Source organism: Elgaria multicarinata, chromosome 8, assembly GCF_023053635.1.
Source record: "Elgaria multicarinata webbii isolate HBS135686 ecotype San Diego chromosome 8, rElgMul1.1.pri, whole genome shotgun sequence".
NCBI classification, from domain to species: domain Eukaryota; kingdom Metazoa; phylum Chordata; class Lepidosauria; order Squamata; family Anguidae; genus Elgaria; species Elgaria multicarinata.
The window spans coordinates 52,989,966-53,007,478 of record NC_086178.1 but is presented as its reverse complement, the minus strand read 5'-3'; the positions used below and the strand labels follow the sequence as shown (position 1 = coordinate 53,007,478).

The window sequence follows — 17,513 nt, the reverse complement described above, 5'->3', positions numbered from 1 at the left end:
GGTGCACGGGAGGTGGACGTCATCATCTAAAGGACATGTGAACATCCGTAAGTGTACATCCGTAAGTGTACATTGATGGTGCTATATAAATAATAATAATAATAATAATAATAATAATAATAATAATAACAGTAGCGAGTGTGCAATAAAAAATTCAAAGAAGTGAATTAATGCAGTTCCCTGTTCGCAACTCTGGAATGCAGCTCCAGAGTTAACACTGCATCAGAGAATTGAATTAGCGCAGCAATAAGGAAGTGCATAGATGTCTCTCAACAGGAACACTAGGAAAAGAAGTGAATGGGGGAAGGGGCAGCCCACATCACACCTAGGTCACAGGCAAGGCCAGGATTTCATGCGGAGACACGGGGGCACATTGCAGAGCAACTGCCTTGGAGCCACTTTAACTAAAAACGGAATAAAAGGCCTCTCCGATTCTGTGGCTTTTCCAGGTGGAAGTGGCTGATTGGGAGCATGCTGGCCACGGAGTCATGTACCACAAACAACCTCATAGTCCACCCAAGCAGCAGCAAAAGACAGGCTCCAGAAGATGTCTTCCGTTTGTAACTCTCCCGTGTTTTTCCACCACTTCTGCCTTTTTTTCTTACCATAACAAATCAACGGAAGAGTAAAAGACAGAATAGTTGCACACTGCCTTTGGATTGGTCACAGTAGAAGACCTCTGTCTGAAAGCACCCTTAGATCCTTCCCAGCCAAGAATATGATTGTGCTGGAGCCTCACCGTATAGTTTTTCTCTCTGTTTGCCTTGGGATGTTTGTAGCTTGAATTCCCCTTGGAAGGTACCCGTCTTTTCGCCATGGTGTGTGAGCACCGTCTGGATAGGGACTTGGGATTCTGTAGCTCCACTTTGAAGAGCAATGCAGCCTTCACCTAGAAAACAACGACGGAACAGAATTAGACTAAAATGGCAACCCAATGCTCCCATTTATCTCAGCAAACAAGTTTAAGGCTGTAATCCTATACACAATTCCCTTGGATTGAGTCTCAATAGGACTTACTTCTCAGTAGGCACGTATAGAATTGTGCTGGCTGTAAAATACATGGAAAGACAACTTGAAAAATTAGTGTCAGCTCTTGTTCAGCTCAGATTTCATTTCATCTGACTGTGGACTTCCCAGAGCCATCTGGCTGGCTAGTGTGGGAAACAAGATATTGGATTAAATGGATCTTTGATCAGACCCAGCAGGGCTTTTCTTATGTTTGTTCTGCAAGAGAACTTCACAGTGGACTGCGCTCCAGCAGAACAGGGGTGGATCCGCACGTCGGCCCCAGAACGCATTTATGCGACCCCAGGGCACCCCGAAAACAATAGTCTGTACTTGCCTGTAAAAAGAAACGAGGAAGAGACGCCGCTGATGCCGATGCCGACGCCACCCAGCTTCCTGCTCCCCGGCCGGGACGGAGAGCTGGGTGGAGAGCGGAAAAAGCTCTCTACCCCACCTCCTTCAAAAAGAGCTCTCCGAGCCGGCCGGGGAGCAGGAAGCTGGTTGGCGTCGTCGGCGTCATCGTCGGCGTCTCTTCCTCGTTTCTTTTTACAGACAAGTACAGACTATCGTTTTCGGGGTGCCCTGGGGTCGCATAAATGCGCTCTGGGGCCGATGTGCAGATTATTATTATTATTATTATTTATTTATATAGCACCATCAATGTACATGGTGCTGTACAGAGTAAAACAGTAAATAGCAAGACTCCGCCCCTACACTATTGTAGCTGACCGAGTTGTAATCACTAGGAGCGCAAAAATGGATTTCTCTCTCTCTGCAAGGGAAGTAGCCTATTCTTCTATGTATCAAATGTGTAGTATTAAAGGAGAAGAAACATTTACAGGTTTTAATGATATTGTCCTGCAAAACAATCTTCCTGCAAAACAAATGTGCATTAAGCAACTGGTCTGTTTTGTGGGGTGGGTAAATGTACAGAGATGATGCTCCTTCCTCAAAGGCGCATAGCTCTCAGAAGCACATAATATTGCATTTTATTTGCATATGCCACTGTAATATATTTCTCTAGCAGGAAAGAGAATTTGTAACTTTCTGCTGTCATTCTTTCTTCCCAAGCCATCCCCCCACCACAGACCTCCAAATAATGCAAGCAGAGTTTGACTCATGTATAACCTTTGTGGGTAAAGGCTTACCGTAAGATTCATCGCTGTCTGATGACTTAATGCTGATCAGGATGTGTTGGTCCAGTAGGTACTCTGGATCTGAAATAATTGGAGTCAGCTGCAAAGAAAAGCTCCAAGAGGTCAGTAAAACTTGAGAAGGAAACGTATAAGCACCATCTGCTTGCCCTCACCTTCTCTAGGGTAAGAGCAGTTCAGTCAATGGCAGCCAGAGATGTTTATGATCAAAACAGCTCACTTAATGGCAATCAGCAAGCTTCAGCCTCAGAATATATAAGTCAAAGGGCTTGTTTAAATGACACTCTAACCCACCACGGATCGCTCAAAAATGCAATCCATGGTGGGTTAGCATGTCATGTGGCAGCAGATTTCCCTCCCCACAGCGGGTCAAGTACCTATGCCCACTACCCACCTTCTGCAAGATGGCTAGCTGGCATCCACAGTGGTTCCCATTTCATGTGATGGGAACTCCATGGGTTTGGGGCCTCAAAATGGGGGAAAACAAGAAACAATGGCAGTGCCTATAGAGTCCGCCGCCACTTTCTGGGGACACTATTGCTGCGGTGGACATTTTCTCTGGTCACGCTGCCTTTTCCCCAACTGGGGAGGCTGCCATGGCCTGAATTGTGCCACATCACCCACTGGGATACATGGGTGCTGTGGTGGGGGGGGGCACAAATTTATCCACAGAGTGGTGAGGGATAAATAAATTATGGTGCTTTGTGAGGTAACGGTTGTGTGACGGGTCGGAGCATCACGGTTTTCCTACCTCTCCCTGCTCTGTGGATACTTTACCCTGATCGTGTTAATGGGGCCAAAAACACTTCTGAATAGCCAGCCCTTCTGTGACAGGCACTTAATCACTGGTAGAGGCCTTATCATCACAAAATCCCCTAGCATTAATAATAAGGAGTCTCTGTCATTAAGCAAGTACAAGAAATTAGATATATCTGCAAAGCAAGAGAACAAAGGATGGAAGATCTGGAGCAGAAATCAGACTTTTTAATGCATATGTTTCATGGGAAAAACCAGCGACAGACCACATGCTTTCCATGCAGGACGTCTCAGGCCAGTATCAATCGCTACCATCTTTAGGTAGGGCTGGAAAACACTCTTGTTTGAATCTGGACAGCTGCTGCCAATCAGCCTATGCAATAATAACCTGCTAGATTTACCAATACTGGTCTCACCCAGTGTAAGTACCCTAACTCTATGGATTTAAGTCATCAATGAGACACGCTTCAAAAGAATGTGTTTAAGATTCGGATATATGAATGTTGGCGCATAGTTGATAAAAGATAAAATGACTAAGATGATATTGGGACACAAGTATTGATTGTTGAGGGAAATCCCTCTTAATTTAAACCCCATCATACAATTTCTTCTATCATGTAACAAGTTATTAAATCAGCAGGTATACTCTAAGGGCTTCTCCAGATAAGGCTTTACTGAGGAATCATGTTGGTTCACTCACTCACATTTCACAGGCGCTCCAGATGACACTGTTGCCTTTTTGTCATCCACCCATGTTTCCCTAGCAATTCTCCCAACTTTTTGCTTAACATGGAAAACACGGGGGCTTATTTTGATCATGAAAACTGGCCCAGTGTATTAAGTTCAGAGAGAATCAACCATTAGGTCTTTTCCCTTCTCATACTTGTTATGTAGGAGTCTGGAATGTAACACTCCACACACAACTAATTGGGGCTACTAGATTTCACTTGGCAGTACTTAGTTGGAAATCCTTTTAAGGACACCAGCTGGAATTGCATTTCAACATGTTCTTCCAAGCCATTTAATTACCCCATATGTTCATTTACTGTAAGAATCTGGAGCAGGGCCTCCAAAAAGTATTCTATAGCCTGTCTATTAGCAAAAACCTCTCCCTGACAAGACAGTTTGAGGACAAAACTAGAGGAGACACTGTTTATGCAATTAGCAATGATTGAGACTATGGCATGGGGAGTAAAGGGGGTTTAACCCTCCCCCCCCCACACACACTGGCCCTGATACAAATCATGCACCCCCCATGACTGCCTTGGGTACAAACGCTCCCATTGAAGCAAATGGGACTCCCCCCCCCAATGCAAACTGCAGGTATGCCCCTCCTGATCTGGATTGGGAGTCTAGCAAGGAGTAACAGGTTAAATCCACACTACCACCCACATGAGGGTTCTGATCAAAATTGGACTCCCCACACCTTCAGTTTATTTTTAAATAGGGATGTTCGAGATGGACTAAAATGAGTTCGGATTTCAAGAATCCAATCCATGGAATCCACTGTGAACTAGCCCCCTAGGCTGTACAGAGTCCACAGACGTTTGCATTTTTTAAAAAAAAAAACTTTCCAGAAATTATGCAAATTTATTTGCAGGAAAATACACAACTTTTTCTTGAAACATATGATATGCTGGGAAAAGTTGAATGGAACGGGAGACTACACCCACACCCCTTCCCGCAGTCCAGCCTTGAAAAGCAGAGCCCTTCCCTGCTTACAACTCAAGTGGTGCAGAAGGTGCTTGTCTAGCCTTCTAAACAAACAACCATGGTGGCAAACACCCAGCAAAACGACCCATGGATCTTTCCCCAAACTGTTTTTTTTAAAGCCTCTGGGCTCCTTCTCTTTCTGTCACAAATTTCTCCCCAGAAGGTAAGAGAAGAAACTTGTCAATTTCACTTCCCTCCTGTTCAATATGAGGGAAGTAAAACTAACATTGGCAAAGTGGTGCAAGATGATCATTCCGTTGTCTATATCCTGTCCCACGGGGAATCTATGTAGTATCATCAGAGACTTGCAGAAGCATTGTGCAAACAGCCAATGTGACTGAGTATGTACTGTGCATAATCTTCACATGCAACCCAATATATATGTTTTACAGCAAAGCTACAAGGGAATAACTTTGTGAAAATAAGTACAAAAACATACTGTCAGACTACCTTAGGAAGAGCTTCAACAAACTTGACCACCAGTTCCCCTTCATTTCCTTCCTCATTTTCTCCCTCCTTGCTCTTTACAAAGCCTGCAAAAGTATTAGAAAAAAACCCACAGTTTTTGCCCGCTGAGAAATGTACCACAAGCAGACATGTTTGCAAAACAAAAAACAAAGCAAAGCAAAACCTGGCAGCAAAGGGAAACTACTAATTATTCCTCTTTCTGGACACTAGAATGTAACACACCTGTGTGTATAAAAGGACCTGATCTTAAGTGAATGATTACATAGTACATTTTGCAAATGGCCTTCCCGTATTGTCTTTTTATTATTTCATTCCAGCTAAAAAAGACATTAGGAGGCTCAGCGCTTGCATGGACAAGAGGATAAGGAGAACATGACAGCTCTTCCTACGCCACTCAAGATAGCACATTTTTAAAATTCTAATTTAAGATTCCTAACACATGGTTTCCATAGAAATGTATGCAAATCTCTGTATAGCCAAACTATTTTGTGTGTGGAGCTGAGTTAATAGAGCTCTATGAGAAGTGAATAATGTGAGGAGTACAGTAGAGGCACACTATTTCTCTTTCGACTCTGCCCAAGAGGGGACAGCATAATCAACACACTTTGGGCACGTACCAACACATTACTTAAACGACTCTGATTCAGGTATGCAGAAATATAATTCTAACCACAAAAATATAGTTGTTTACAGAATCATTACACTGCACAAATTATTTGACCCCTAACATATATTGATTCTTGATCTCCCGAGGGCTTAACTATTTTTATTGGCTTCACTTCACAATCTGATTAAGTTTTAGCGCTCTCATCTACGTTCCAATGAAATAGAAGGCGATGACGGATAACCCTAGGAGAGTCAGTTTACATGTCTACTCTTTTTACTTTTCAGTCTGAGTTACACTGCGGTGGAGCAAAAATGATGTCTGAATCACTTGTCATGGGGATAATAAACTGATTGAGTGCCTCTGCAAGCTTTTCTAAATCAGTGTGCAGAAGTGTACAAAACCATGATTTGTGTACTCTGAAGGCAAGATAAACAAATAAGTGTATAAAAGACCTGGCCTGCTGCATCAGTATATACATTCAGTGCCAGAACAATATCACAACATCATGCAACATTATGTTGGTCTTATGAGTTGACAGATAATCTCTCTCTCTCTCTCTCTCTCTCTCTCTCTCTCGCACACACGCACACACACAGAAGAACAAGCTGACTCTGCTATGCTGAATATAACCACCTTGCCAGCCACTGGTTAGTATTGTGCAATAACTCATCTACAGGCTGTGCTACACTCAATGGTCCATAGCCATCATGGGTATAAATGTAAGGGTTTATAGCCATTGAGGATCCCAGGATTTGTGAAATAACCTATGCACAAATACTAAAGAGTAACCATTTAAAATTGATGTTTCACACTGATATCCCACTTTTCTTCCACACCAGGGGGGGATCTACACTACTGCTTTAAAGTGCTTTTAAAGCGCTTTATGTTTTGACAACTGTTTAGGCCCAGGACACACTGCATATTCAGGTTTCAAAACGTTTTCAAAGTGCTTTGAAGCGCTTTAAAGGCAGTAGTGTAGATCCCCCCCTGAGCAGCATATATGTTTTTCCCCTTGTGCAGTTAAGTTCCAGGACAAGGTGTGAAGGCACATGATGCAGCAATTTCACTGAAGCTAAGTAGACCAGTGTCTGCTCAGTGTCTGAATGGGAGAAGACCCCCCTAGGAACCCTCAATGTTCCATCATAGAAAATAGGTGGGATATAAATGAAAACATGTAGCATGTAGGGCTGTCTATAGGATAAATGTATACATCTGAGGGTACAATCCTATAGACACTTATCTGGCGTAGGTTCCCTTGAACTCAGTGGGGCTTACCTCTGAGTAGACATGTATAGGATTGTACAGTAAACATGATTGTTTATTCATTTTTAGATCTTATACACTGCTCCCTCATTCCAAAGAGGATTTTAGGGCAGCCTACATAAAAATTAAACATTCAATACCACAAAATGACCTAGAATGTATACATAATACAGTAAAATTGAGAGTCATGAAAAAACTACTACAACCAAGATTTTAAAAAATAATGTGCCAAGTTGGGCCCTGAATTTGTTATTAGAACATGGATAATAAATGTCTTATTATGAACTGACCTGGCATTCAAATCAGCACTACAAGATCAGATGGCAGGTTGACAGGGCAACCCCAAATTCTCTCTGGTTGAGGGAAGGATCAGAAGGGGGGCAGCTCTTAAATGTCTCACCACTCTTCTCCTCAACTGGCTTGTTGAGCCCCGAGTGCCGTAACTTCCTCTGGAATAGGTGCACCCCATCACTGCCCACATGTCACACTTTTAGGTGTACACATCAAACATTTTACAGGTACAACATAAAGTGCTAATGAGAGAAGCAGGCCTGATTGTAATGGAAAAGCCCTTGGATCTTATAAGTCTGTAAATGTGCTCATGAAAGTGATTATAAAAACAAAAAGTTTTAAATGAGATTTCAAGTGAAAGGAACAAACCAGAGCTGAGCAAAAGATAGCAAATAAGACTGAAGAGTTACCACAACAAAGTTTCTTGCCTTTCAACAAAGTGGATAGGATACATTCAGATTATGGGCAGTATCCAAAGGAGACCTCGTGCAAGTGGTTGGCCCCCAACGATTCCCTTCTGCAAGCGGTGCCCATCGCTTGCAGAACTGAGTTTTAGTGCTTCTGGGGGCAACCCGAAATGAATAGAAAAGCTTGTTCCTGGAACAGGGAAGGCCAGGTGAGCTTGCTAGATACTCACGGAATAGAAGCAGTGGTGGGCTCCACTCACAGATGGGCAGCACTGAATACTGCCCTATGTTTTTTACTACATTTTTAATATACATTTCAATGTAACTAAAGAAATACTTTACAAGCTTGTGAATGATGTAGAAGTGAAATTAGCCTCTCCTCCCCCAATTGTCCCCTGCCCTATTACAGTCTTCTAAATAATTATGATTATGAGCCTCTTTATAATAAAAAAGGTAGGTGAAACAGTACTTTCTAAGCAGCTGGAGTGGAACTCAATGTAGAATTTTGTCTGAGACTTTGTCTTGAGGGTAGCACTGCAGTGCAGGAATTCAATCTGTCCCAGAGAGTCTGTGTACTTATCATCTGCAGAAAGGAGGAGACTTGATCAGGCTAAGGCAGTGTTTTCAGCAATGCTCTCAAAGGAACTAGAGCAGAGGTGAGCAATACATGAAAAGCACGCACAGAAAAAAACATGAATAAAGTCCTGGCCTGCTGCTGAAATCTAGCAGCAAACAACCACTGAGGTTCAGGACGGACAAATTTAGCTTGTAAACAAGTAACATTTGTCCATCCTAAGTGTCCATAGGAGTTTGGCACTAAATTTCAGCAGCAAACAACAGCAACCCCCATTTTCTCACCCTTTTTTTGTGGCATGTAGGCAGTGGGTATGTGACCCACAGCAGGTTCAGGAGGTGGGGAGATTGACCCCAAAATGCCCAACGTTGTCCATCCCTGAACTAGAGCCTTGTCCACCGCAACTTTCCTTATAAAATATAAAGAAAAGAAGAAAAACCTACATTGCATTTACTCACCATTCTTTGAGACAAACTGAGATGTGACAGCAACCTCAAATGTAGCAAAAACTGGACTATGATCACTTGTCATGATGTCACTGGTGCATCCTAAGAGAGGAAAAGCAAACCCTAAGTAGCTGTATTCTTGACGTTTCAAAGAAGGTCAAGTAAGTCGTCTCATCCTCAAAGGGCTCCATAGAAACCAATGCCATATCTTCAAGGGGTGAGTGTATGTGTACTGGATGAGGCAGATCACCAATTCATCTGGTACACAACCCTGTTAACATAGCCCTAAATAGCTCAGGACCGGATTACTTGAAGGACCGCCTTTTCTCACATAAACCTGCCTTAGAGTTCCTTCGCTGGGTCCTGCCACTCTCTGAAGGTGAGTGGCGATTGATAACAGGGCTGTAGTTACACACACACAAACACATGTACAACTTTTTCTTGAACATCAGCCCACACTTGCTGCACAGCTCTTAACTTGGGGGAGATGGGATATCCTACAGTTCATTGCCAGGATGGAGAGGTTCCTCTTGCTTGGTAGCAGTGGGAGAAGAAGGCATCCTGACTTTTACAAGGTGCATTCTCTCACCGCAAATCATTGCCCAGTCCCTGACCAACACACCTCTGAGTTTAAGGAACAGGCATTCCAAGCCAGAGAGAAGGAGAGGATGTATCTGTTGGCGAGAACTTGGCAGCGAAAGGCAGTTCTACAGATTCTGCTCTGAATCATTTCCGTTTAAACCAGCTCCGCTATTTTCAATCTGTTATCTACCCACCATAAGACTGACACACCACATGCACCAAGGGATATGATTTCCAGAGCACTCGATCACACCAGGATGGCAAATTGTATTTCATCTGCAAACAAAAGAAGAACCAATAATCAAGAACACGTCACTCCATCAGAAGGAAAGCTTTGCTGCCAAAAAGCCATCAGCTTGTTCTCAATTATATTTTCCTCATTGCACTATCTATAGAAAGAGAAACAGTTCTGCCAATAGACACAATTTGAAACATTACAATATGCTAGAAGTTATGGCATACCCCTGTTGCTTTTTGCTTGGTGTAGACATAATTCTCCCGTGTGTTCCTTTCAAAGCGGTAAGTTGGGGCAAATGTTATTTCTTCCTCATCTGAAACAGACAGATGGCAGGTTGTTTAAACTTTACTAAAAACCCAAAGCCTACAGCTGATAGTGCATACATTGCGTTACAGTCAGCTCATGGATGCCATTGTAAATCATCCCATGTGGTGCATGGTTACCTGTTTGTTTGTGATCTCTCACCATATGGACTGGGCATCTTTTTATAGCATTCCACTGCAAACATTGTATACATTAGGGGTAATAATAATAATAATAATAATAATAATAATAATAATAATAATAATAATAATAATTTCTTACCCACCTCTCCATTTTGATCAAGGCGGGGAACAACAGTAAATAAAAATACATAAAACTGAATTAAGAACATACTATATAAAACATCCTAAAAATATTCTAAAAACATGTGAGCTGAATGGCTAATGTGCATAACAACCAGCCGTTATGCATATTCACCACAACTTGTGGAGAATGGGTACATAATCTATCCATGAAGAGGGAATTATGTGTATCTCCCAGACTATAAATATACTCTCCCAACAGGCCATGGGGAATGTGTATATTTTGGCAATATTTTGTACATTCTCTGTTCAATATGCATGATGTCCAGCTGGCCTTGGGGAATGTGCAGATTTCAACACATTTTTGTACGTTCTCTGTTCAATATACATAGCGTGACCATATGAAAAGGAGGACAGGGCTCCTGTATCTTTAACAATTGCATAGAAACAGGAATTTCAGCAGGAGTCATTTGTATGCATGCAGCACCTGGTGAAATTCCCTCTTCATCACAACAGTTAAAGCTGCAGGAGCCCTGCCCTCTTTTGTATCTGGTGACTCTAGAATAGCTTCTGCAGCTTTAACTGTTGTGATAAAGAGAGAGTTTCACTAGGTGCTGCATGCCTCCTAAGGACACCTGCTGAAATTCCCTTTCTATGCAACTGTTAAAGATACAGGAGCCCTGTCCTCTGGGGGGGATCTACACTACTGCCTTTAAAGCGCTTTAAAGCACTTTGAAAATGTACATTTTTATACCGCCCAATAGCCGATGCTCTCTGGGCGGTTCACAAAAATTAAAACCACAATAAAACAACCAACAGGTTAAAAGCACAATTACAAAATACAGTATAAAAAGCACAACCAGGATAAAACCACGCAGCAAAATTGATATAGGATTCAAATACAGAGTTAAAACAGTAAAATTTAAATTTGTTAAAATTAAGTGTTAAAATACTAAGAGAATAAAAAGGTCTTTTGCAGCTCATGGTCTAATTGTATGCAACTTGAGGCATCCCCTCCCACCAATCAGCTGTACAGCAGGGAAAGTGGGCATGTCTGCAGCCTTTCCCCCTTGCTGCTCAGCTGTTCCCTGCCAATCAACTGAACAGTGTATGAGGAGATCACAGGGAGAGGAGATTTAACCCTTCCCTCTCCCTCAGCATTCCTAATGAACTCTATGTGCTGCTATAAAGCTTAATAGCAGCCTGGGTGAGTGGGTGGAAGCAATCTTTAATGAGACTGGAGGGAGAAAGAAGGGTTAAACCTCTCATATGCAGCTCAGCTGATCAATAGGGAACAGCTGAGCAGTGGGAGAAGGGAACTGGGCTGTAGATAAGTTAATCTTGATCTTCTGCTCTACTCCCTTATCTCCCACTGCTCAGCTGTGTGAATTGATGGACATGTGAGAGGTGTGCATGAATCCACAGAGACACAAACACACTCCATCCAAACACACACAGTGGTGAGTGGACAACTGTGGTCTCAACTAGTGTTGAGTAGAGAGGAATGAGGGCTTCAAATTGACCAGAAAAAGTGTGCAACTCCCTGTTCATGGACAGATTTCTGTGAGGTGTGGGAAATATGTACAACGGCTGGTTGTTACGCACGTTAACCGTTCAATTTGCATGCATTGCCCTTCATTGATTTCCCCCTTCACAGGAGTGTTTTTCAGTGAAGGCAGAGCAAGGAGAAGAATGATCTGATTCTAGGCTTAAGAGCAGAACTTAACAATAAACTTACCAAACTGCAGAAACATCTTTTGATCCTTCTTTTCTATGAGGAGCTGGTCATAATTCAGCAGCTCTGGGTATTGCTGCTGCTTAATCTTCTGGATGATATTCTCTGCTTCCTGATAACAGGGAGAAATGTCATCATGGCTGGTGCATCCCTCTCTTTTCTTGTTTTCTTTTACAAATATTCCCTTGCCAGTAAATACTACTCTAGCATCTGAAGCCACAAATACCTATTCTCAGGGTGAAGCAACACCTTACATGTGCATGGATCTCCTGACACTTATATTCTTAAAATTGGTTTGGGGTAGCAGTGTAGAAGGACTTGGCGTTTAACTCCTTCCTCTGACACCACTTTCCAACTTAAATCGCACACATTCGAAAGCTGCTGTTTGCTCTGTTGGGGGAGAAATGCAGGTATTTTTGCCTTTGTGGCCATGAACAGCAGTGTGGGATGTGTGTGTTTGTGATTAGATTAAGAAAATGGCAGAAGGGGGAAAAGTTTTTAAAAACTCATCTCCAAGGGCTGCCGCTCTAATCTAGCTTCTGTCAACACCATGCCAGGCTAAGTTATTACACTGGAATTTATACACCAGCAATATCACAACAAAATACAGAAACACTCGTTCATATCAAACTGGACCTTTAGGTATTTGTATTGCCTAGGACTGACATACTTACCCAGGAGTAAGGCCTATTCAACTCAATGAGACTTACATCTCGGTAGACATGTTTAGGATTGTGCTTTATGGCTGCAATCTTCTATTCACTTACCCAGGATATAATCTGGGTCAGTGGAGGCTGGTGGATCCTATTTCAGCGAATCCACTCTAGGTTTCACTCAGAACCAGTCAGAACTGTAAAGGAGCTCTCCAAAGTGCTGAACCCCCACCCACCCCAATGGCTTCAGCACTTTGGAGAGCTCTTTTACAGTTCTGACTGGGTCTGACTGAAATCCAGAGCAGATTCACCACCCCACTGAAAGAGGAGCCACCAGCCTCCACTGATCTGGGCTATGTTATTGCTGTCCGGAAAGATTCTATTAAGTTTGGGGAATTGCTCTTTTGAACGCTGGGGAAGAACAATGGGCCAGGTAAGCATCACTGGTGTGTAAGCAACTCAGTAATCAACTATTTATAGAGAACATTCCCACTGAACGTTCTGTTCTGTTCTTGTTTTCCACTCAAAATCGCTACTGAGGAAGGTGGATCGATGTTTTTATTGTCCCAGTGGGGATGTGATAGACTAGTCCCAGATTTGTTGCTGAAGTGGAACTTGGAGCTTGATCTCCCATGTCCCTAATACAACTTTATATACTGCTTGGGACAGTCTTGTCTGGGGTTGTTTTTATTTTTAATACTCTTACTTTATGAAAGCTGGGAGGCTTCCAGTTAGATTGCTTCTAGCCTAATAGATCATTGCTCTTCAGCTGTAAACTACAAGCAGGATTGCAATTGACTTTCCACACTATCAAGGGAAGTAAACAGCGTGCAAGTGGCCCATTCAGTGGGCTGTTTTGATCCCGCTGCTTCTCCTGCGCAAAGCAGAGGATAGCCGCAAGTTCCGTCCCAAAAAATAAGTCAGACTTGCTGGGGGGGGGGGGCGGGGGGAGGTTTTGTCATGCAAAGAAGGCTAGAAGGGGTGGAAGGTGCACAGGAGGCAGATGACATCATGAGAGAGACCCATGAAAATCCGTGAGTGCCCAGTAACAAGTGCTCAATAAAACCCTCGTCTGATGGAGTTATCCCACTAAGTTCCAGCTATAGTAGTGCCCTTAGCATTACCTTTTTGTCTTTTCTAAGGCTTCAGGTTTTGATGTGAGTAGTGATTTATCGGGCAACTTAACTTATCACATATTCACTATACCCTTTGCAGGGGGCACCATTTTATCGTCCATTTATTTTTTAAAATCAGTCATTTAGGTGGTGCTAGACCACTTTTCTGGCTACTTTAATATAATGATGAAATACTACTCAGATGGAAGAATGTTATAGTATTATGCGCCTATAATACACTATGGGGAATAACCCTTTTCATTCATTCACATTTTAGCAAGGAAGTTAATGGTGGTGACCAGAAAGGTTATTTTTTTAAAATGATTTTTTTTAAAAAACAAGCTGGCATAATAGCATTACAGAGGTAGACCTTTTTCTTTTCAGTATTGTTGTAGGGGTATGGTGCTATAATGTTATAATAGAATTTTTAAAAATAATAATTTCAAAACCCATTCCAGCTACTACTATTAACCACCTTGCTAAAATTGCAGTGCATGGAACGGGATCCCCTACTTAACTTAACTCTCTCTCTCTCTCTTTCTCTTTCTCTCTCTCTCTCTCTCCAGAATCAGAGGCAGTAAGCCTATATACACGAGTTGCTGGGGAACATGAGTAGGAGGGTGCTGTAGCACCATGTTCTGCTTTGTGGGTCCCTGGTCGACAGCTGGTTGGCCATTGTGTGAATAGAATGCTGGACTAGATGGACCCTTGCTCTGATCCAGCAGGGCTCTTCTTATGTTCTCATGTTCTTATGTGTGTGTGCGTATATGGGGAGAGAGAGAGAGAGAGAGAGAGAGAAATACTGTTTCATTTAAGTGGTGCCAGGAAAACATTTTAGCATTTCTTGAAAGATTTTTTGAAAAATTAATTAACAACTTATAAAATGGCACCCACTGCAAAGGTTATACTGAATGTATGCTGAGCGATGACAGACTCACCTGCCTGATAGGTTACTGCCCACATCAAAAACAGACATTTTAAAGAAAATAGAAAAATAGTGAAACATTAGTCTTTTGTCCTTCTTTTAAAAAGGCAGATTTCCTTTGGTAGGAAAAAAGATGGAACACAGGAAGGTTACAAATGTATATATGGACCCCTATAAAATATAAGTGAATGAGCCATTGCAATTCCACAATAAATTCCTTGTCTGGAAGCAAAAACCTAGCTTCTTTTGAAATCCAGAAAAGCAGTTTTCCTTTAAGCTCAATCCAGGAGAGAAGGCAGTAGGTGAGAGTGTTTTTACAGTGGGTTCACTACTAAAATTATGTATATCTAAGAGTACAAGCTGTGAAACAGGAAGGCCTGAGTTCAAATCCCATCTCAGCCACAAATTCACTTGGTATTTTCTCACCCTCAATCCTTCATTTGTAATATGGGGATGGAACAAGTTACCAAAATAATGGACAGAAAGGGCTCTGAATACTCAAAACCGCTCTGTATAAATGCTAAGTACTATTAGCTAGTAGGGAAGCAAAGAGGCTCTCTAACCGTTGGGGGTAACTCTAAGCGGTAGTTCAGATCTCCAAGCCAGAAGAGATGAGTAAAACGGTGAGTGATGTTAAATGGACTCAACTTCTTGTCTCCCAGTGATAGAAAGCGCAGAATACTCGTGTAGTTCTGATTTCGCCTAATAAAACAGGAGAAGGACCCACTTTATTGTACATTGGTTTCATGTATTTTATGTTTTTACTTATTGCTGTGACTCTCCTTGTAAATACTGTTATAAATAAATATGCTCTCTCATCAACAGCAGCACCAACTGAGGCAGTTACCTGGAGGCAAGGGGTGGGTGTGGGTGGGGAATAGATCAGCTCAGAATAAATCCCTTCCGTTCTTGGCTAGTTATTGTCCCAACCTTCCACAGGCAGGGTACTGACAGATAATCATTTCTGTATAGCAACAGGAGTGACTTTCCCCTTAGCACTACTGTGGCATTATCTAATCCAGCACAGGTTGCTAGCTTGGTAACTGTACACATTTAAATGAGTGAAGCTGAAGCCTCACAGCAGGAAGAAAAAGCCTGTTTAGGGTGCAATCTTATGCATGTTTAGATAGAAAAACATCCTACAGCTCCCAACATCCCCCAGCCAACATGGCTGGCTAGGGAATGCTGGGAGCTGTAGGACTCTTTTCTGTCTAAAAATGCAGGATTGTGCCCTTTGTCTGTTTTCCCTTTCCCTAATTCTTAATGACAACCACTTCCCCTAGTGACATTGACTAGACCTCAAGGCAAGTAGATTCTGGTCTAGTTAATTTCACACCAAAGGAAAACTTGAAAGAAAATGGTATTGATTCTGGGAGAGAGAGAGAGAGAGAGAGAGAGAGAGAGAGAGAGAGAGAGAGAGAGAGAGAGAGAGAGCACATTAGCTTGGATCCTAAAGTAATTTAACAGAAGAAAGTTCACAGAAGGTTTTCCATCCCCTATTCTCCGCCCTCAGCCCCCTCTGATCCCCAAAACGCCTCTCTGGTGGGTTGATTCTTGAGCAATGTGATATGCCATCTGGTTGGTAGTGCTAGGAGCCAGAGTATCCAACACTACCTGTTCACTAGTAGTACCCACTCAGCTAGTGCAACAGGAATCTAGCGGATCCCGAAGCAAGCGGAAATGCTCGTTTCTAGAATGGGGCAAATCAATTGAATTTGCAAACACAAGCTCCACTGACTGTCCTGTTCTGGCAATGAGCATCTCTGCTCATTTCCAGGATTGCTTTAGGAAATGCTAGTGGTTGGTCCCACAGGCCCAACAGAACAAACAAAGGCACAGTGGCAGTATTGAATACTACCCTCTGTCTGGAAGCACCACAAGTCTCTGAAATATAATTATCCCTATACAATCCAAAAGTCACAGAGAACAGCAAGGGTGACCATGACCCTGTTCAGACAACATGCTAAGCTACGTTGGTTAAGCATTTAGAGAGAAACATTTGGCCTGTTCAGACAACACGTTAAGGCATGGTTAACCCTTTTGCAGCAAATGGTTAGTGAGCATGTTTAAACTGTGGTTATGTAGCCATTATGGTTAGGAATGGTTCACATGACACATGAAGCCATTAGTGATTAGCTCAAAATACTTAACCACCATGCCTTAGCATGTCATCTGAACAGTCTTTATGGCTTACCATGTTGTGTGAACCATGACTTGGCATGTTGTGTAAACCAGGGTGGCTACATAACCACGGTTTAAACAAGCTCGCTAACCATTTGCTGCAAAAGGTTTAGCAGCATAACCATGGCTTAGCGTGTTGTCTGAACAGGCCCTATGAATCATTCCATGAGTTAACACTGTGCCCTAATGCAAGTTAATCTGGAAAACACAAAGAAATCTGGTAAAAACAAGGTGCTGCCATTAAAAGATAGATAGATAGATAGATAGATAGATAGATAGATAGATAGATAGATAGATAGATAGATGACTCTGCAGGATGTGTTGCTATGGGAATTTGCAAGTGCTGCAGGAAGCTGAAATTAGGGCATGGAAGAAGGAAAAGTACTGTGATTTAACACAGCTCTTGACTCCTCTATTTTATATAGGCTTATCTGTATGATTTCTATTTCTAAAGCCCACGGAATGGAGAGGGCTATATGTCTAACAAATATATTTAAACAAACAAAACAAGCACAAACTGTTAAATTCCGTCTACTATAGTTCTTCGGGAATGATCCCTTCTGAGCCATGACAAAAACCACAAAAGCAAACATCAGTTCTCAGCTATTCTTTTTTAACCAAGAGATGTTATAATTATAGTTACAGCTGCCTGGGCTACTTAGGTACAGTGTGTGTGTGTGTGTGTTCATTAGGCTGGGGATGGTATGCTGTATTGGAGCTGACGTTCTCACCCAGAAAAATGAAAGCATGTTGCAGTTCCCTAGGCACCCGAGCCTCTTTATTGGCCAAACTTTGAGAGCTTTGTTTACATCAGCAGCAGAATCTCACCCTGGA

At 42.3% G+C, this 17,513-nt stretch overlaps 1 protein-coding gene across 1 annotated transcript in view; it reads right to left on the bottom strand.

Annotated features, from left to right (window-relative positions):
• The window catches only part of INPP5D (inositol polyphosphate-5-phosphatase D), an 84,590-nt gene that overhangs the window by 12,096 nt on the left and 54,981 nt on the right, over positions 1-17,513 (bottom strand). Inside the window, exons 15-23 of the mRNA XM_063132395.1 lie at positions 15,062-15,200; positions 11,809-11,917; positions 9,729-9,817; positions 9,461-9,542; positions 8,697-8,786; positions 8,134-8,247; positions 5,079-5,161; positions 2,154-2,241; positions 740-889 (exon numbers count right to left, since the gene is read on the bottom strand). Of these exons, the coding sequence (XP_062988465.1) occupies positions 740-889; positions 2,154-2,241; positions 5,079-5,161; positions 8,134-8,247; positions 8,697-8,786; positions 9,461-9,542; positions 9,729-9,817; positions 11,809-11,917; positions 15,062-15,200 (944 nt within the window). The remainder of the gene's footprint in view (positions 1-739; positions 890-2,153; positions 2,242-5,078; positions 5,162-8,133; positions 8,248-8,696; positions 8,787-9,460; positions 9,543-9,728; positions 9,818-11,808; positions 11,918-15,061; positions 15,201-17,513) is intronic.